Source organism: Tenrec ecaudatus, chromosome 5, assembly GCF_050624435.1.
Source record: "Tenrec ecaudatus isolate mTenEca1 chromosome 5, mTenEca1.hap1, whole genome shotgun sequence".
NCBI classification, from domain to species: domain Eukaryota; kingdom Metazoa; phylum Chordata; class Mammalia; order Afrosoricida; family Tenrecidae; genus Tenrec; species Tenrec ecaudatus.
In genome coordinates this window covers 167,974,021-167,995,398 of record NC_134534.1, presented here as the reverse complement: position 1 = coordinate 167,995,398, position 21,378 = coordinate 167,974,021, and the positions used below count along the sequence as shown (strand labels likewise).

The window sequence follows — 21,378 nt, the reverse complement described above, 5'->3', positions numbered from 1 at the left end:
TGGCTAGACCAGAGGATGTATGTACACTGGTACAGATAGGAACTGGAAACACAGGGAATCCAGGGTGGATGATCCCTTCAGGATCAGTGGTGAGGGGCGATACCAGGAGGGTGGGTTGGAAAGGGGGAACTGATTACAAGGATCTATATATAACCTCCTCCCTGGGAAACGGAAAACAGAAAAGTGAGTGAAGGGAGATGTCGGACAGTGCAAGATATGACAAAATAACAATTTATAAATTATCAACGGTTCATGAGGGAGGAGGAGCAGGGAGGGAGGGGGGAAAATGAGGAGCTGATACCAGGGGCTTAAGTGAAGAGCAAATGTTTTGAGAATGATGAGGGCAATGAATGCACAAATGTGCTTTACACAATTGATTTATGTGTGGGTTGTGATTAGAGTTATATGAGTCCCTAATAAAATGATTTAAAAAATAATAATGGAGCACCCTAAGCTCTCGGAACTTAGTTTGGGCAGCAGGAAAGTCTACACCGGTAGAGTTTAAACCAGACAGGGACAAAAATAAAGGTGCACCTCAGGACAAGCTTCCCAAGCGCTGGTAGGTGGGCTGTTGAGCCTCCTTGGTCTTTCTGGAGGGTAAGGTCTCAACTCCTGGACTTTTGAGAGACTGAGGGTGTGGAGAGGACCTCAAAACCATGCCACACGAGCCCCTTTTCTTTCCAAAAGAAATGTCCTGGCTTAGTGGAAAGAAACTCATGAAGAAGTCCCTGCCTACCTGGTGGCTTGGCAGGAGCCTGTTGCTCTGGAGAGGCCCTGCACTTCCTCCCTGAGGATAAAAGTTGGAGGGAGTTCAGAAGCCCATCCCTTCCGGGAGTCCAAACCTGTTTCCTCCTCATCCACCGAATCGCATCTGCTTCTCTGATTGGAGCCCTTTCTGTATTTCCTAAGGAAGGGACAAATCCCCATCTGCATACCAACTGCCTGTCCCAGGTGTCTGGGGGTGGAAGGTGGACAAGAGAACTTAAACTTCTAGTTAGGGATAGTTTGGTTGGTGAGTTTCGTGCAAGAAGCATGCACAAATCTGTGTAATAATTTGTCATACAAAAATCCATGCATGGAACGATTGAATTGTATGATATGTGAATTAAAGGCCAATAAACTATTGGGGGAGACCAAGAAGTACCCATGCAAATGCCAAGCATTTTCTAATATAAATAACAACTGACCCGGCGTGACATTTCAGAGTTACCACAAGTGTTGTCCCATGTTCTAGAACTATCCAGTCCCCATGATTTTTCTGGCTTTGTTATATGGAACTATATTATCTGAGTTGGTAGGGTATTAATGAGTATTTAGTACATAAGATTCCCTACGGGGTACTACACATGACGTGGTGGGCAGAATTCCAAGCATGTTAGATATCTGAACACAGTCCTATCAGAGCAGCAGGAAAGCACATTGAAATGCAGAGGGATGAAATAACTTGCTAACCCCCACATTGCTAGTGGATGAGAAGGCGCGTGTGCGTGTGTGTGTGTGTGTGTGTGTGTGTTATGAACCCCATACATCCAGTTCGAGCTGCTATGTGACTACAGCGGCCTTCCACCGCTACATGCAACCACCACCGAGCCAGACTGCCTGTGTCTGATATCTTGGCCAGCCTGCATTCATTGTGTTGGTCGATATTCAGAAGGCAAACTGTCACTGTGATTCAAATGCCGAGTGATTCCTCTATGCAAATGCCCAAACGTTGACCTCCACCTGGAGGGATATTTGTGATCAGTGTGAAGGAGGGGGTCCCATCCTTTTTATTCCCACTCAGGCCTCCGATGGAGCAGACCCCATTTCCTTCCATGTCCCCCATCAACACTTCAGGGCAAATGGCACTTGGATTCCAGCCCCATGGAAACAGGGCCCGCCCCTGCCCCCCGCAGGATCTGAGTTTGCTCAATCATAGTCCTAGGAAGGCTGGTCCTGGGGGATGACGGAGAACTACCTTTGGTGACAGCGAGCTTCCAGGCGGTATTGTCCCGGAAGGTCCGCAGCGGCTCCGTCTCCGCGAGCAGCGTCCTCTCCACCTCTTGGTCCTCCAGCTGCAGCTCCCGCCGCAGGCTGGTGTGCTTGGTCGAGACCTTGGACGAGTAGGTCATCTTCTCATGCACCAGCATGGTTTTCTTCTGTTCCCGCTCCTAGGGGTGGGGCCACAGCAGGGTGTTGCTTCCTGCTTGAGACACTGGCTCAGCCAGCTTCCCGCTCTCCTCTCACAGGCATCTCAGGTTTATGGTTGGGGTGGAGAAGGGACAATGTCACAAGGGAGTGATTGCAAGCACTGGGGTGAGCGGAATGGCACGTGTGGGAAACCGAGGAAGGGGAAGAGAGAAGATGTGGACACGTTCTTTATTCTCCTGCTTAAGAAGGCTGGAAGGCCAGGATGCTGGGTGGAGGGCGGCCTTCACATTTGTGAGTTGGAGATGAGTCCTAGTCCCAGTCCCAGTCTCCTAATTAAAAATCATCCCCACTCTATGCTCCCATAATCGTGTTACCTTAATGTCACCTGATGGATCACTAGCCGGCCTTTATCTATGGGAGCAGACCTGTTTCTTTTGTTTTCCCTGCTCAAGGGGCAGTGGACTCCCCTCTCTCTGCCTGCCCCCCATGCTAGTATTAGGTTTCTCCCCACAGTGAGCTCAGGCACCTCTGGGGTCTGATACTGCCCATCTTGCGACGTATGTAATTAATGAGGTCTGCATGTGCTAAGAATATATAAGCCTGTAAACAAATAGATTCGCTTTCTCTCTCTCTGGTTTCTGCTGCGATGGAAGAGGTGAGCCCATGCATGCTTGGTCTGATGTGTGTAAGTATTCCCTTCAATGACACAACCATCCCTTAGCACCCCTCTGGATGTGAGCCTCTCCTACTAGACCAGCTCCATGGGCAGCTCCCTGAGCTCCCCCTGCCCAGCGTTTCGCTGAGTCTGTTCACCTGGGACCTGCCAATAAGGTCGCTGCTGTTGCTGCTGGAGGCAGGCATGGGAGCTCCTGGAGCACCCCGGCTCTAGGGCATGGCCTGGGAGGCAGCCTGTGGAGGGCCTGGGACCCTGGGCCAATGTGGAGGGAGGCGTTAGGTGTGCAGCGTTCGTGCATGGGTACGAGCAGCGTGCCCCTTTCACCCAGACTAAGGGAGGCTCCCAGTCAGACCAGGAGGCGCAAGACTCCTCCGACCCACCTGGCCACTTCCTGTGGCCACGGAGCTCCGAGATGCTAGCAGGGCCTCTGGGAGCACATGGGTTTCAGGGATGGGAAACAGGAGAGACCGTGTTGGCCTATGGGGTTCAGGCTGGCCCAGGGCAACTGCCAGGCATGGCTGAGGGGCATGTGTGCGTGCATGCCGGCGCACCTCTGAGGGCTCGCTGGTGTCCAGGCACTCCGGTGGGAGGAGTCTGAGCAGGCAGGGTGGCCCGTGAAGAAGGTGAGCAGGAGGGCAGGGGCAGTATAGTTGGGGTGGTTTTGGAGGACAGGGGTCTTGGGGGAGGGGGAGTGTGCAGGGAGCAGCAGAGGGTGAGGGAGGTGTGGCTGCGGGGTGTTAACATGTGTGGGTCTAAGGAGCCCACCCTGTTAGAAGCCCAGAAATGGTGGGGGACTGGATGGGGTAAGATGGAGAGCAGGGCGGCTGTGTTGAATCAGGAAGAGCTCCAGGCTGACTTCGGAGTGACCCAGGACATGTGCTGCTCTGAGCAGGAAACTGGTTCTGGGAGCAGGAAGTGGGGGGGGGGGAGGGTTCCCAGCGCCAGGGCTGGGTACTCACCAATCGAGTTTTATCCCTTTCCTGATCTCTCAGCAAGAAGAAATCCACGTCTCCGGACAAGTGGAAAGGGTTCTTGGAATGATCTTGAGCAAGCGTAGGCACTGGGGAAGACACCGCCTTAGTTGGACCTGGGGGGTGAGAGGGGTGTGCAGGGGCAACTGCCTCCCAGCCAGCACAGGGGGTCTAGAGTTGGTACGTGAATGGCCTCCAGGATGGCCCCACAGACTGCTCAGCGGTCTGGGCCGATGTCCTTCCTCTCTTCGCCTTCATAGCTTGGAGTGGGCTCAGATGCCAGGACCTGTAAAGACCCTCATGGGTATAACTCGTGTTGTTCGGTGTCTGCTGTGTCCCTGTACTCGGTCAACACAACCACTACCCCCTCTCGATAAAGTCTCAGGGACACCCACGCAAAAGGGACGCATCGTTGCAAGTGATTCTGCCAGCAGCTGTCCAGACCTGCCTGTTCCCTTGCAGAAGGCTCCCTGTGCCTGTGACCGTGAGCATTGAGTCTGTCTGTCTGTTTGCTTGTTTGTTTGCTTTCAGAAGTCTCAGGAATCTTCCAGGCGAAGGCCAGGCTGGAGGGGTGGGGGGTGGGGATGAGGGGTAAGGGGGTGGTGCAGGTGCCCAAGGAGGCATAATATTAGGGCCTGGGGGGCAAGGCAGTGACAAAGTCTAGAGGTTCCAGTTTGCTGCCCACCAGTGCTGGGGGAGAGGTTGGCAGGTGAGAGCCCCTCAGTCACTTCCAGGCTGATAGTAACCATCTCAGAGAGGACCAAACCTAGGGGACGCCAAGCCTGCTCCTAGTCTTTGGGAAAACAACCCAAAGGAAACAAGATTCAGTTGTCGACTCATAAGACAAGGCAGCGCTGACCCTGTGAGTTTTCCAAGACAGGAACTCTTGACAGGGGTTGAGCGCCTGTCTCTCTCCTGGGGTTTTGAACTGCTGACCTCGAGTGTAGCAGCCCAGCACATCATCACTATGCCACTGGGGCTCCTGGTGTGGGGAAATGGAAAACTTAAAAGGCATGGTTGCTTTTCTCCTCATACAGTGACACCCCACCCCCCATCACCACAATCAGGAATTAGGAGCTCTTGGGAGCCTGTTGGGTAAATGTTGGACTAACTGAATGCCTGGGAGTTCCCCACAGAGAAAGACGAGGCAATTTGCTCCTGGAAAAGCTTGGAAATCCTGTATAGCAGCGGTTCTCAACCTATGGGTCTCGACCCCTTTGGGGATCAAACAACCCTTTCACAGGGTCACCCGATTCATAATAGTGGCAAAATGACAGTTATGAAGTAGCAACAAAAACAATGTATGGTTGGGGTCACCACCACATGAGGAACTGCGTGAAAGGGTCACGACATTGGGAAGGTGGAAGAACACTGCTGTACAGGGTCATTCTAAGTCAGAATCGACTTGGTGACAGTGCCTTTGTGGGGCGATTTTGACCGTTGGTTTAGAGGAAACGGTCTAAATAACTGACTGTATAAATAACTCAACAGTCAAAGAGAGCTCGATGAAGGAACAATTCCTCTACTTTGAAACAGTTGCTGATTGTATTTTGGGTTACTTTCTTCTAGTATTTTTCAATACACATTTAAAATATTGTTACATCATCTTTTTATTTGTTTTTTAAAAGCATCTTTCTATAAAAATGTTACAAATGCTTTATGAACCTTATACACAAATATGGCTGTGGCTTCTTGCTTCCCCCAGTCCCCTCAGCTGTGGCACGGGAGTGGTGATGATAAATCAGGATCAACTTAATGGCAGTGGCCAGAAGAACAAACAAATCTATTTGAGCAGAAGTACAGACTGCTCCTTAGAAAGGATAGACTTCATCTCGTGGGTCTTTCCTGATAACAGGTCTGCAGTAAGCGAGGTGAAGTCTCCATCCTTATTCCAAGTCAGAGCTGATGCATAGCCACCCCAGGGTATTATCAGTGTTTTTTACCAACACCATGATTCAATGCATCAGTTCTTCTCTGGTCTTTCTCACTGTTTAGCTTTTACACGGGTATTGTGCAACTGAAAACACTATGGTTTGGATCAGGTACATCTTAGTAACGTCCTTGGTCTTCAACACTTACAGAGGTCTTATGTAACAGATTTATCTAATGCAACACACCACGTGATTTCTTGACCGGTGCTTCCGGGAGCACTGAGTGTGGATGCAAGCAAGATAAAATTCTTGACAACTTCGATCTTTGCTCTGGTAAATATTATGTTTTCTAGTTATGAAGATAACTAGATATGAGATCACTAGATCACTTACATTGCGTTGTCATCATACTGTAGGCTGGAGTCCTTGATCTTCATCAGCAAGGGCTTCCAGTCCTCCTTGCTTTCAGCAAACAAGGCAGTATCATTTGCATATCACAGGTTGTTACTAAGTCTTTCTCCCATCCTGACACTGTGTTCTTTTTCACATAGTCCAGATTCTGATTATTTGCTTAGCATGTGGATTGAATAAGTATGGCAAAAGGATATGACCTTAATGCACACCTTCTCTGATTTTAAACCACTCAATGTAATGTTCCCTTGTTTTGTTTGAATGATTTTTTTTTTTTTGCTTTGCTTTCTTGGACCATGTATAGGTCCATGAGAACAATGGTGTGTTCTGGAATCCCCAGCCTTCTCAAGGTTTTCCATCGTTTGTATAATTCACATAGAAGAATGCCTCTGTGAAATAAATTCAACACGAGTAAACATCTTTCTGAAATTCTCCGCTTTAGTCCCGATCCACCTGACGCCAGCAAGAATATCCTTCATACGACATTCTCTTCTGAATCTGGCTTGAATTTCAGTTTCTGGCCAATGCACTGTTAAAATGTTGAATCCACTTCAGCAAAAATGTCCTTAATGTGATGTTAATGATATTGTTTGATAATTTCCAATTTCTGTTGTGTCACATTTCTTTGGAATGGGCACACCTATGGCTCTCTTCCAGTCAGTTGGCCAGGTATCTGTCTTCCAAATTTCTTGACACTAACAAGCAAGTGCTTCCAGTGCTTCGTCAGCTTGTTGATGCATTTCCATTGGTTCCCAGCGTCTTTTTTTTTTTTTAACCAATGCATTCAGTGTAACTTGGGCTTCCTCCTTCAGTTCTACTGGTTCTTCATTATATATTACCTCTTGAAGTGGCTTAACATCAGTTACTTCTTTTTGGAGTGACTGTATTCCTTCCATTTTCTCTTGGTGGTTCCTGCATACATTAGTATTGTGTCCATGAACGCCTTCAATATTACAACTTGAGGCTTGGATTTTTTCTTCAATTCTTGAAGCTGGATATATGTTGAGTGTGTATTTCTCTTTTATGGCTTTCTTCTCAAGCTGCCCTTTGAAATTTTCTGCTCTGTCTACCTCATCGTTTCTTCCATTTGATTCTACATTAAAGAGCAGGCTTCGGAGGCTCTTCTGACCTCCTCTTTGATATTTTGTTTGTCTTTTGAATCGCCTTGTGCTTTCTTCAGGAATGATGCTCTGGATCATCCCACGACTCGTCAGTACTTCTGTCATTCATGTTTAATGATTCTAATCTGTTCTTGAGATGTCCTCTAAATTCAAGTAAGATCTACTCAAGGTTGTATTTTGGCTTCCTTGGATTTGTTTCAACTTCAGCCTGGAACCAGCAAATGAAGGTCCTGAGAGCTTTACTTCATCCTTGTTATGCTCAGCTCTACTTTGATATGGTAGTTCTTCCTCAGTCCTACTTTGAACTCCTGTCAACCCGATGGGCTCATCTGCCAGCACGACATCTGACAATGTTCCATTATTGTTCATAAGATTTTCAATGGTGAAACCCTCCGACGTGGACAGCCTACACCTTCGCAGTCTGTTCTTCATCTGGAAGCTTTGCTGGTATCCAAATACTGGTCACATAGTTTCTAACATCATAACAACAGGCAGTGACCACAGTACGGCAAACTGGCAAACAATAAGGGCATGTATGCATCTGTCGCTATGGCCCCTGCCTCATTTGAGACATTTGTGTCCAGAATGCGCACTCTGAACCTCAGAGTGAACGGAATTAATGTCTGCTACCTGGGTGTCCATAAAAGATTGGAAGGAGAAGCCCTGAAGATGCTGGTGGGTGGAGGCTGCCATGGGGAGGATGGTATCTGGACTTAGGAGACTGGATCGTGCTGGTCTGGTGCTCCTCAGGAACTTGGAGAGAGCAAAGCCTGGGAGAGACTCCTGGAGGAGTGAATCCAGCTCCATTCATGATCATTTAGGTTTCAGAAGAGATTCAAGAATCATCTTACAGTGGGCCTCTCTGTCAGATTTAGGGAAGTCAGGAAACCAGATTGGGATGTGACCTGAGCAGATGGGCTTGCTTTCTCCTATCAGCTCCCAATCCAGGCTGTAAAAGGGACCCACAAAGAAAAATATTAAATCTACAAGAACCTCGGTCGAAAAGGGGGCAGACAGCATGACACTGGTGAATCTGAATTCTTAGGCATGTGAAAGAGGAGACTGATGGGATGGGTTTGAGGGAGCATGAAGAGAAGCCTAAGGGAGAGACTGTGTGAGGTGGACTCCTCTGAGGGCACAGAGATGGGGACAAGTGGCCTGGACAAGGATAGCGTGTGGGCAGGCAGTGCAGGAACTGCCAACTACCGGTCCCCATCCTTACGCTCTCTCACTGGTCTGAAACCAAGGCATTCACCTGAAGATTGGAATTGTGAGAAGCTTGGTTCAGAGAGTCCTGCTGTCATTATCCTGGCAAGAGTCATTCAGTCACTACACCGGCCCTTTGCTCCCATGGGCACCGTTGTCCCACTTCTCCATCAAAGAAATCAAGGACAGGCAGTTCCCAAGCGTGTGTGTGCACCACGTGTCAGATGGAGCACTCTCCTTCCTCATAACCAGCCTGTGGGCAGGAATGAATTCCACTCCCATTTTACCAAGGAGGAAACGAAGGCACAGAGAGAAGAGAAGACTCACCTAAGGTCACATGGTTATAGTAGTTACTTGGAGTTGAACTTGACAAGAGAGAAAGCGCACTGCAGTCAGGTGAGTGGGGGAATATTTAATGTGAAAGATAAACCCCAAGAGGAAAGTCAAAGGAAATAGAGGCAAAGGGAATTTATGGAGGTCTAAATAAAGACATGTACATATGTAAATATATTTACATATGACGATGGGGAAATAGATCTATGTGCATATATTTATAGGTTTAGTATTAAGGTAGCAGATGAACATTGGGCCTCCACTCAATTACTCCCTCAATGCAAGAATACTTTGTTCTATTAAACTGACATTCTATGATGCTCACCTTCCGGAGACAACCACTGAAGACAAAGTGGGTGAATATGAAAATGTGGTGAAGAAAGCTGATGGCGCCTGGCTATCAAAAGATATAGCATCTGGAGTCTCAAAGGCTTGAAGGTAAACAAGCAGCCATCTAGCTCAGAAGCAATGAAGCCCACATGGAAGAAGCACACCAGCCTGCATGATCACAAGGTGCTGAAAGGATCAGTTATCAGGCATCAAAGGAAAAAAATCATATCATTGTGTGCTCACCTCCCTGATATGATCGCTGAAGACAAATGGGTGCATAAGCAAATGTAGCAAAGAAAGCTGATGGTAACCAGCTATCAAAAAATATCATATCGGGGGTCTTAAAGGGTTGAAGGTAAACAAGTGGCCATCTAGCTCAGAAGCAACAAAGTCCACATGGAAGAAGCACATCAGCTTGTGTGATCATGAGGTGTCGAAGGGATCAGGTATCAGGCATCATCAGAACAAAAAATCATATCATTGTGAATGAGGATGGGAGTGCAGAGTGGAGACCCAAAGCCCATTTGTAGGCCACTGGACATCTCCTTACAGAAGGGTCTTGGGGAGGAGACAAACCAGTCAGGGTGCAATGTAGCAATGATGAAACATACAACTTTCCTCTAGTTCCTAAATGCTTCTTCTCCCCCCCCCCCCGCCCCCACTATCATGATCCCAATTCTACCTTAAAAATCTGGCTAGACCAGAGGATATACACTGGCATAGACAGAGACTGGAAACATGGGGAATCCAGGGCAGATGATCCCTTCAGGACCAGTGCTGAGAGTGGCGATACTGGGAGGGTGGAGAGAGGGTGGGGTGGAAAAGGGGAACCAATTATAAGGAGCTACATGTGACCTCCTCCCTGGAGGACGGACAACAGAAAAGTGGGTGAAGGGAGACAGACAGTGCAAGATATGACAGAATAATAACTTGTAAATTATCAAGGGTTCATAAGGGATTGGGGAGCAGGGAGGGAAGGGGAAAATGAGCTGATGCCAGGGGCTTGGGTGGAGAGCATATATTTTGAGAGTAATTAGGGCAATGAATGTTCAAATGTGCTTTACACAATTGATGTATGTATGGATTGTGATAAGAGTTGTATGAGCCCCTAATAAAAACAATTTTAAAAAAAGAAAGATAAACCCACACAAGGGTCCAAATGAGGCACATGCAGCCAGCTGCCTACCATGTTCCCTCCCCAACAAGTATGCCCAGCGGAATAGCAGCATTTCTGTCTTCCTTGCAGATATGAATGGCCATGAACTAAACGTCTGGCCAATGGAATGTAGACAGACATTTCTGTGGGGAGGCAGGGAGAGTTCTGGGAGAAATCCTCCTGAGAGGGCTGGCTGGGCTGGGAAGCAGCTGTGCCATTCCCTTGGCCTCTTCCTGCAGACGTGACTGCGCCCGCTGCAACATCCATTTTGTGACCATGCAACAACCTTGAATAAACTCCGAGGTTAAAGACGTGGGAGCAAGAAGACTTGGGACCAGGCCACTGGAATGACATGGTGGGGCTGCCATTCCAGTCCTGGACTGGCTTCTGCTGTATTTCCCATTACAAGAGCCCGGGGGGCAGGGGGGCAATAAAAGAAAAGTCGTCCTACTTGGTTTTCATTCCCATTATTTCAGGTTCCAGAAACCCAGTTCTGAAGAGAACCAGGAAGCCAATGAAGTTCTCTGACGTTAATATTAGATAGTAGGTCTGGGGGCTGTTGAGGGCAGAAGGGAAAGGGTTTGCCTCCCACCAATTTGATCTTCAACCTTCCACTCAGGGGTTACCTTTACCTTTCTTGGCCTGTTTTTCCAGGTTTCCTTCAACAGGAGAAGAAGAGCTGTGGTCTGTATCCTCCAATCTACTCTCTGTAAAGACACAAGGTCAGGCCAGAACAATGAGTCCTTCAGACCGAGGAATTATTGAGCATCGTTCCAGTAGGAGAGAGACTCTAGATACACCAAGGTGCTAGCCCCAACTTTGATATTTGTCCCCAGCCAGCTGAGTCTTCTCTGTGCCTCAGCTGCCACCTCTAAGGTGGTCATCCTGGCTTTGTTGAGAAGTTGTGCCGAGCGCCCAGCACACACACCAGGGACCCAGGTGTCTGTGGACTTCCCCTTCCACATGCCATCGTCCGTCTCTAGCTAGAGTTCAGTGGAATTTTGCAAAGGAACACAATATGTGTCTGGGATCCGAGGCCCTTCATGCTCACCTGGACAGTGCCCCAGTTTCCGAGTTTAGCTGGGGTTCCAGAGACCTCACGACAGTGCAGGGATTGCCCACACTATTCCACTCTGGACTCCCTGGGCCTTTTGAAAGAGGTGGGAAGGAAATTCCAAGCATATCTTAAACTGAAGAAAAGATATACAAGCCCCGAGTTGAAATATGGAAGGATCCTCTAGGCAGACTATTTGAATGCTGCAAGAAGAAGATGGAAAATAAAAATTCAGCTCATTACACCGAAAAGAACTAGCTGACCTCCCTCCATTTCAGGAGGTAGCATATGAGCAAGAATCAATGGTGCTGAACAAAGAATTTTAAGCTGCACTTAAAGCGTTACCCATAAACAAGGCTCAATCAATTGTTGAAATACCAATTTAAATGTTTCAACAAGTTGATGAAGCACTGGAAACACTCATTAATCTATGTCAGGAAATTTGGAAGACCGCTACTTGGCCAAGTGACTGAAAGAGATCCATATTCGTCCTCATTCCAGGAAAGGTGACCTAACAGAATGCACAAATTATAGAACATCATTGATATCTCATTCAACTAAAATTTTGCTACCAAGAGTGGCAGCGGAACATTGACAGGGAGCTGCCAGATGTTCAGGTTGGATCCAGGAAAGGACATGGTAAAAGGGGATATCATTGCTAATGTCAGATGGATCTTGGCTGATAATAGAGAAGACCAGAAAGAGGTTAACTGTATTTTATTGACTATGCAAAGGCTTTGGCTGTGTGGATTATAGCAAATTATGGATACCCTCAATTGGGAATTCTAGGACACTTCATTGTGCTCATGGAGAATCTGGACTTGGATCAAGAGGCAGTTGTGAAAACAGGAGAGAATCCTGATTGGTTTAAAAATCAGGAAGGTGTGCATCAGGATTGTATTTTCTCATCATACTTATTCAATCTGTATGCTAAGCAAATGCTCAGAGCAACTGAATTATATGAAGAAGAATGTGGCATCAAGATTGGAGGAAGGCTTATTAATAACCTTCGATAAGCAGATGATACAACTTTGCTTGCTGAGAGTGAGGACTTGAAGCACTTGCTGATGAAGATCAAGGATTGGAGTCTTCAATATTGATGACAAATTACTGTGAAGAAACGTCAAATCTTCACAACTAGAACAATTGGTCACATCATGATAAATGGAGAAAAGATTGAAGTTGTCAAGGATTTGTCTTGCTTGGATCCACAATCAATGCTCATGGAAGCAGCAGTCAAGAGAGCAAACGATGCATGGCATTGGGTAAATCTGCTTTAAAGGACCTCTTAGAAAACAGGGATGTTGCCTTTGAAGACAAAGTTGTGCTGGCCCAGGTCATGTTATTTCCAATTGCCTGTTATGCATGTGAAAGTTGGACATTGAACAAGAAAGACAAAGAAAACTCAGCACATTGAAATTGTGGTGCTGGAGAAGAATATTTCGAGTACCCTGGACTGCCAAAACAACCAACAAATCTGTTTTAGAAGAAACAGAACCAGAAGGACCCTTAGAAGCAAGGATGGTGAGACGTCATTTCATAGACTTCGGACACATTAGGAGGAGAGACGCGTCCCTGAAAAGGGACATCCTGCTTGGTGAGTAGAAGGTCAGTGAAAAAGAGAAAGGTACTTGACAAGATGGATGGGCATGGTGACTGCAACGATGGCCTTAAACATAAAAGCGATTGGAGGGCGGTGCAGGCTTTCGATCTGGTGGACATCGGGTCACTATGAGTTGGAACCCACTTGAAGGCACCTTACCAAAGCAAGCATGGTCTCAAACGCCTGACCAAGGGGGCTCCACTCCAGCCTCTGTCTCTTCTTTGAATAACCCAAGTTCCTTCTCCACTTTCCCCAGGTTGTTTCCATGCTCTCGCTCCCTAACTCCTACTGAGGTGTCCAGATTATCATCAATACTGAGAAATTGCCTTCCCTGACTGACTGTACCATCTATATCGCCCTTCCCCACAGTTGCTCAAGGCTTCCAGTGATTCTTCTTTATGCTATTTATTGTCTTTTGTTAATACAAATGCATTGGTTGCCAGTCTCTGTCTCCCTCGTTGACTGCAAACCCAAAGGGGAGGGTATTGGTCAAGCATGGTACCCAGTGCCCGGAACAGACAGCTAGCACATAGTTGATCCTTAATAAAGGCCTGGGCACAGAGAAAAGTTCTGGGTACTTGCGGCTCAGTCTCTGTGCCCACGGTGCTATCAGTAAGCAACCCCAGATGACCCGTGCTCTGTGTCTGCAGGGACACTGGCCAGCTGAGAAAGCAGTGGGCAGAGGATCCACGCCAGGAGATGGTGACGATATGATGGGACCATGGATGTTTCTTGGAGGGGCTGAGCTGGGGCTGGGTCCTAAACGGCATACATGGTGTGCAGTGAAGGGGTACAAAGGGGAGTGTCAAAGGCAGGAGACACATCTCTCAGCTGTCAGGGGCATGGTTGGTGACCCTGGGGGATGGGAGCGCCAAGTTCACAGCCTGAAGGAGGAACAGAAAGGGCTACTTCTCTGAGTACTTTTCCCTAGAGAAGAGCTCTTCCGATATAAACTTCACCTACTATGTTGGCACAACGATCTTTAGGATGGTGGAGTAAACTATCGTGTGAGATTGACCCCCTCAAATGGGTCCCTGTTTCAGCCCTTGACCCTGGCCCTCCTCATGCTCCTTTGTCTCTCAACATGACCTCTGACTTGGGCTTCAGATACATAGAGACTAGTCCAAGCCAGATGAGAGAATGAGGTTATCGAGAGTAATAATAATAATAACTAGAAATACCGGTATCACCATGGCTACCATTTACAGAACACTTGAAATGTGTTTTCTCATCAAACTCACATAGCTGTAGGAAATAGGATGAAGAAGCTGAGGCTGAGACATATGACTCAGTCAGATGATACAGCCAAGGAATAACGAGGCCTGTAGGCATGTCTGCGTTTGCCCAGGACCAAACAAGTGGCCAGATACCTCATGCAACTACCTGGTCCAGACTAAGAGCTCAGCGTTGCCAGCACCTCCTACTCTTTGGCTTCAGAAGGTTAAACTCAGCAGTGGTCCCGGCTTGCGTCCTTGCCCAGGCACATGAAGCCGAGGCCTGGCCTGGTTATTTGTGCCTGCAGGCTTGGACTCATAGTAAAAGCAGACTCTTAGTGGGACCCTGGGTCTGGAATGTGCCACTCAGCTCCAGGGGCTCCTGTCTACAGGTGATCTCCCAGGGAAGCTACCCAGCCAATCTGGAGCAAGCTCCACAAGGATGGCACAACGATTCCCCATGGTTTTGCTTTAAAGATGCAAGATTTATGATCTATAAATATTTCAAAGTGGCAGGTTTTGTTTGGGTAACTCTGTTTCCCACCTTTCTCCACTTTAAAATGTACTTTGAAGCAAAGAATGAGTGAGTGAATGAGAATGAGAGTAAGAGAACCAGGGGAATAGTGGCAACAATTGTTTGTAACAGCACATTTTGAAACAAGCAGCATGATCTTAGTTACTTGGTGGTTCTATGAGAGAAGTAGCACAAGGGGTTGGCTTGAGCTACATGAGGGTCAAATGCTGAGGCTACGCTCCTTTGCAGGCTATGGATGACAGTGAAAGCCTAAAGCCCATTGACAGAGTTCCCTCACGGATGAAGCCTCCATTGAATTCCTCCTGACTATTAACCAGGGATGTGCATAATCCTGTCCTCAGGCAGAGTGCATTGGAAAGTGGATTACTTCTATCCTTCTCCATCCAGTCTAGGGAAAGGCAGTCTTTGTGGCTTGCCCGGGTGTTTCCTTGATGAAGGGTCAGTGTACAGGAGGTAGCATAGTCACGAGTCATGCCGTGACTGCCTTGGTCGGAAGACCCTGGACCAGTCTTGTAGGATTTTCTGTCTAGCATCATGTACATCAGTGGTTCTCAACCTTCTGAAGGCCGCGACCCTTTCATACAGTTCCTCATGTTATGGTGACCCCCCCCGATCATAAAATTATTTTCATTGATACTTCATCATTGTAATTTTCCTACTGTTATTAATCTGGCGACCCCTGTGAAAGGGTCATTCAACCCTCAAAGGGGTCATGACCCACAGGTTGAGAACTGCTGATGTACGTGTCCCAATCAGGGTTTCTTTTCTGCTTCTGTAGTCCCACCTGTAACTGTGTGTGGTAGTTACATAATCTCTTTTCAATTTATTATGAGCTAAGGGGTGGGGTCTATCTAGCCTGTCAATCATGTCCTAGCCGATGATGCCTCTGTGTGGGCGTGGCCTTTTCATGAGGATCCTGGGAACTTCTTCTCTCTGGATGCCACCATCAGAAGAGGTGGGCCATACTCTCTCTCTGCTTCATCTTCCTGTTGAGGAGCCCCACTCAGAGAGCTGGAGGAGCCAGCACTGCGATGCTTCCACCAGCATTGGAGCCACAAGACTTTTCACCCACCGGCCTGTGATCTTCCTGCATTCAGCATCATTGCATGAGTTTAAAGAGGAATTTATGGACTGGTATTGGACATATGAGCTAACATCAGACTTCCGGGTTTGATATGACTGGGCTGGGATGTTTTCTCAAGAAACAATCTCTCTTTCATATAAAGCTCTCTTACACACATATCTGTGGATTTGTTTCTCTAACACCAGACTAACACACTGTGATATATTGATTTGTCACCAATCATGGTTTTTTTTACTGTTTCCTTCACCCTCCCATGTCCTTTTTAAAACTCGGTACTTCAGCAAACCCTTGGACGCCATCATGATACCATGCTAATGGCCTTCCTCATCCGTCAGGATGATGTGTGTCTGTCCTGTTTCAGACTTACAAAATTGTTCTTCCTAAATTATATTTGAGATGAGAGGTCTTTTTTGTACCCTAAAACACAACAAACGAAATGTATTCTCACGGTTTAGGAGACCAGAAGTCCAAATTCAGGGCACCAGCTCTGGGGGAAGGTTCTTGTCTTCTTTCAGTATCTATGAGCCCCGGGTTCTTTGATGATCTCCATGTTTCTTGATTTCCTGGATCTACAACCTTCTCAGTGCAGGAACTCCAGGTCCTCAGGACATGCTCCACTCCACTCTTTCTTTGGGCTAGGAGGCTCCTCTTTTTCTTCTCACTTATCTAATCTCTTTTATGAGTATATTTCAAAAGTGATTGACTTAAAATACAATGTAATCCTATCGATTGTAGCTGGCTGCATTAACGTGACTGTCACTCATTCTGTCTCATTAATCATAGAAGTTAGGATTTACAACACAGGGTAGTAGTTACATCAGATCACAAAATGGGGATACTACCTAATACTGAGAATCGGGCCTAGCCTGGTTGACACATAGTTTGAGAGGGATGCAGCTCAATCCATAACATTCCATCCTTTTTCATTCACTGCCATCAATTCACTGACTCAGAGTGACCCTGTAGGGCAGAGTGGAACTGACCCTTTGGGCTTCTTAGGCTGTAAATGCTTATGGAGCAGAGAGCCTCATCTTTCTTCTGTGGAGTTGCTGGGCAGTTTGAACTTTTGGCCTTGAAATGAACAGCCCAACTCGTGATCCACTGCATCACCCCGACATTTAGATCCTTGCCACGTGTAAAGCACCTTCATGCCTAAAGTTTAAATCCCCTAGCCCAAATTCAATCTGGACCCAAATTCCTTTTCATCTGTGAATCTAGAATGCAAGTTATCTGCTTCCAAAGTATAAGAGTGGAACAGACACAAGGTAGACTTTTCTCTTGCAAATGGAAGACATCGGAAGGGAAATGGGACACTATTGAGCACCAAGCAAGGTAAAAACACAGTAGATAATTTGCATGAACTCTCAAGGCTTACCCATAAGCCTTTCTTCTCTGAGACCTTCCAGGCCCTCCAGGGTAGAGGCCCAATTCTCTGGAGGCCCCATAGCTTTGGGGTCTAGCTCCACCTGGACCCACTAGATTGACACATTTGTTCCCATTTCCTAGTGTGAGTTGTAACTCAGCAGGCCCAAGTCTGTCCCTGGAGCAGTGCAGGTCTTGCCAGCTCAGCTTTGGGCAGCTGACTGGGGCCCATCCCCCTTGCACCCAGGATTAGCACCCTGGGCTCCAGAACCGAGTTGGTGAGGCTTTCACTCTTCGAAGCCTAGGAGGCTGTAGTCCTTCAGAACACCAGGGTCCAGGGAGCCACCCTTTGAGACCCAGGCAGCTGTTCCTCTGCTCCTTGTTTCTTCAACTTCTGCTTCCTGGTTCCTTGGCCTCTCAGCCCCATGCCCCGCCCCCACTCCTACCCCTGGACCTCGTAGTCCTGCAGGCTTCTGCTTTGGGGAAAATGTACAAAACTCTTTAGCTTTACCGACAAGGACCTGTAGATAACCCACCCCACCAGTAAGATGACACACATTTAGAATGATGTCCTAGTTCGGCAGCTCCTTCTCACTGTGTGAGCCATGTCTCAGGTCTCTTCATTCCCATCTGAGCCAGAATCCCACCCAAGCTGCCCTTGATGTTGACCATTCAGTCAACAGTCTCTTCAAGGCATCTTCAAACTCTTCTAGCCTCTACCCAGTTCCAAAACTGCTTCCACATTTTAGGGATCTACTAGAGCAGCATCCCCCCCTCTACTAGTGTGCAATTCTGTCTCAGCTGTTCAGTGCTGCTACATCAGAAATGCCACAAGTGGATGGCTATAACAAATGACTGCATTTGGTGTTGGCGTTTTGTTTTCTTTTGTTGCTTTGTTTTGGTCTGTCTTGTTTTTGTGCATATTATTACCTCTGCAGGTCTATCTAGATAAGATTGGCTGGATAAACAATCTGGAGGAGAAAACAATGGGACCAATGGTTCTGGAAGGGCATAGGAGAGGGGGAGGGGAGGGAAAGAAGTGGCATTAACAAACCCAGGGACAAGGGAACAACAAGTATCCAAAATCAGTGGTGAGGAGGGTGTAAGAGGCCTGGTAGTGCTTGATCAAGGGCAATGTAACCAAGAGGAATTACTGAAACCCAAATGAAGGCTGAGCATGATAGTGGGAGAAGAGGAAAGTAAAAGGAAATAGAGGAAAGAACTAGGAGGCAAAAGGCATTGGTAGAGGTCTAATACAGGCATGTACATTTATAAATATATTTATATATGATGATAAATATAGATCTATGGGGAAATAGATCTATGCATATATTTATAGGTTTAGTATTAAGGTAGCAGATGGACATTGGGCCTCCACTTAAGCACTCCTTCATTGCAAGAACACATTGGTCTATTAAACTAGAATTCCATGATCTCACCTTCCAGACACGATCACTGAAGACAAAGCAGATGCATAAGCAAATGTGGTGAAGAAAGCTGATGGTGCCTGGATAACAAAAGATATAGCATCTGGGGTCTTAAAGGCTTGAAGATAAACAAGCAACCATCTAGCTCAGAAACAACAAAGCCCACATGGAAGAAGCACAGCAGTCTGCGTGATCACGAGGTGTCGAAGGGATCAGGTATCAGGCATCAAAGAACAAAAAAATATCATTGTGAATGAGGGGAGTGCAGAGTGGGAACCCAAAGCCCATCTGTAGGCAACTGGACATTCTCTTACAGAGGATCTCAGGGAGAAGACGAGCCAATCAGGGTGCAGTATAGCAATGATGAAACATACAACATTATTATAGTTTTTTTTAATGCTTCCCCCCTCCCCTCACTATCATGATCCCAATTCTACCTTACAAATCCGGCTGGATTGGAGGATGTACGCTGGTACAGATAGGAGCTGGAATATGCTGGTACAGATAGGAACTGAAACACAGGGAATCCAGGACAGATGAAACCCTCAGTATCAGTGCTGAGAATGGCGATACCGGGAGGGTGGAGGGAAGGTGGGATAGAAAGGGGGAACAGATCACAATGATCTACATATAACCTCCTCCCTGGGGGATGGACAACAGAAAAGTGGGTGGAGGGAGACATCGGACAGTGTAAGACATGACAAAATAATAATTTATACATTATCAAGGGAGTGGGTGGCGGGGAGGGAGGGAAAAATTGAGGAGCTGATATCAAGGGCTCAAGTAGAAAGCAAATGCTTTGAGAATAATGATAGCAACAAATGTACAAATGTGGTTGACTCTTGTATATATGTATGGATTGTGATAAAAGTTGTATGAGCCCCCAATAAAATGATTTTTAAAAATTGTATTCTTTCACAGTACAGGAGGATAGAAGTCCAAACTCAGGGCACCAGTTTTCAGGAAAAGTTTTATCTCCGTGTCAGTTCTGGGGAAAAGTCATTGACTTTCAGTGACTGTGGGCCCACTGTTTCTTGGCGATCTCTGTGGGTCTTGATCTTCTCGTGGGTCTAGGTGCTTCTTAGTGCAAGCAGCCAGGGTCCAAAGGACATCCTCCACTCCAGGCTCATCTTTCTTTGTGCTAGGAGGCCTCCCCTTCCCTGCTTACTTGTCTAATCTCTACGAGCACAGCTCAAGAGACTGGCTCAAAATACCACCTAATCCTGTACATCGTCTCCTGCCTTATTGACATTAACTGCCATGAATCCGAGTTCATTAACACAGCTGTTGTTCTTGTTAGGTGCCATTGAGTCTGTTCTGACCTACAGCAACCTTATATGCAGCAGAACGAAACCTTGCCTCACAATTGTTCCTACGTGTGAGCCCACGGTTGTAGCCAGGTGTCAATCCATCACATCGGGGGCCTTCCTCTTTTTAGCTTCCCTGCCACTTTCCCTGGCACGATATCCTTCTGCAGGGATTGGTCTTTTCTAACAACATGTCCAAAGTGTGTAAGTAGCCTTGTCATCCTTGCCCCTGGGGAACACTCTGTCCTTTTAGCAGTTCATGGTACTTTGAGCAATTTTTGCCAGCACCACAATTTAAATGCATCAGTTCTTCTTCAAACTTCTTTCTTCAATGCCCAACTTTCACATGCACATGAGGCCATGGAAAATACCATAGCTTGGGTTAGGAGCCCCTGAGTCCTCAAGTAACATCCTTGCATTTCAATACTCTGAAGATCTCTTGTGCAGCCGATTTACCTAATACAACTTGTCTTCTGATCTCTTGACTGCTGCTTCCATGAGCATTGATTGTGGATCCAAGCAAGACAAAATCCTTGACAACTTCAATCTTTTCTCTATTTTTCTTTCTTTTTTTCCCATGTTCCAATAAAACTTTATTTATACAAACACGGAATGTTGAATTCCATCAGTCTCTTCTATCAGGAGATACTATTTTTTATTTTATCTTAATAACATAAAACCCACTCTTGGCTTGCCGGCCATACAAGAGGATCTGGCAGGTGGGTTTGGCCCAGCGGGCCCAGTTTGCCAGGCCCTGATCATTCAGCGAGCGAGTGACAAAGTCGGACCCTGGAGCTCCAGCAGGCTGGCAGACTGGACTCATCATCTCAGAGTCCTGGTGCTTCGTCGGGGAGGGAGTAAAACCCAAAACGAGACAGGGAAGCCAAGGCTTGCATCAAGCAGTGCCATTTTATGGAACGCCCTGCAGCATTAAAAAAGCGACTCCGCAGGTGGGTGGTGGCCGCCATCAAGTCCAACTCACAGTGACCCCGGGAGACACGGTCTAGCTGCCCCCATGTGGTGCCCAAGACTGAGATCTTTACAGGAGCAGAGTGCCAGATCTCTTCACCTGTGAAGCCACCGGTGGGTTCGAACGGCCGACTTGCAGGGGAGCACGCCAGTGCTTGACCACTGCACCCTCAGGGTCTTCCTCCATGCAGACTCACGCCCCCCCTCCCCCACACGGCGACCTCCTCGCCACCACCACCATCACATCCCCAATAGGTGCTCTGGACACAGGGAAAAAAAACAAAGCAGTTGTGTAGCAATATGTACCTCGGGCTACTCTGTACAGCCTACATCTATGTGCCAAGAGGCCTGGGAAGAAACTTACCAAGTGTCCCTAATCAGCTTTTCTCTATTTTTCATGATGTAACCTATCGGTCCAGTTATGAGGATTTTGGTCTTCTTTACATTGAGTTGTCATCCATACTGAAGGCTGCGATTCTTGATCTTCATCAGCAAGTGTTTCAAGTCCTCCTCATTGACAGCAAGCAAGGTTGTGACATCTGCATATCACAGTTGTTAACAAGCCTTAATCTGTGTGGACCCTGCCAATGGATTTTGGTTGTCTGCTGTCATTCATAG

General features: G+C 47.1%; 1 protein-coding gene across 1 annotated transcript in view; it reads right to left on the bottom strand.

Annotated features, from left to right (window-relative positions):
• CFAP100 (cilia and flagella associated protein 100) overlaps nt 1-21,378 on the bottom strand; it is an 84,685-nt gene that overhangs the window by 28,724 nt on the left and 34,583 nt on the right. Inside the window, exons 5-6 of the mRNA XM_075550909.1 lie at nt 3,766-3,893; nt 1,958-2,150 (exon numbers count right to left, since the gene is read on the bottom strand). Coding sequence (XP_075407024.1) covers nt 1,958-2,150; nt 3,766-3,893 — 321 coding nt within the window. The remainder of the gene's footprint in view (nt 1-1,957; nt 2,151-3,765; nt 3,894-21,378) is intronic.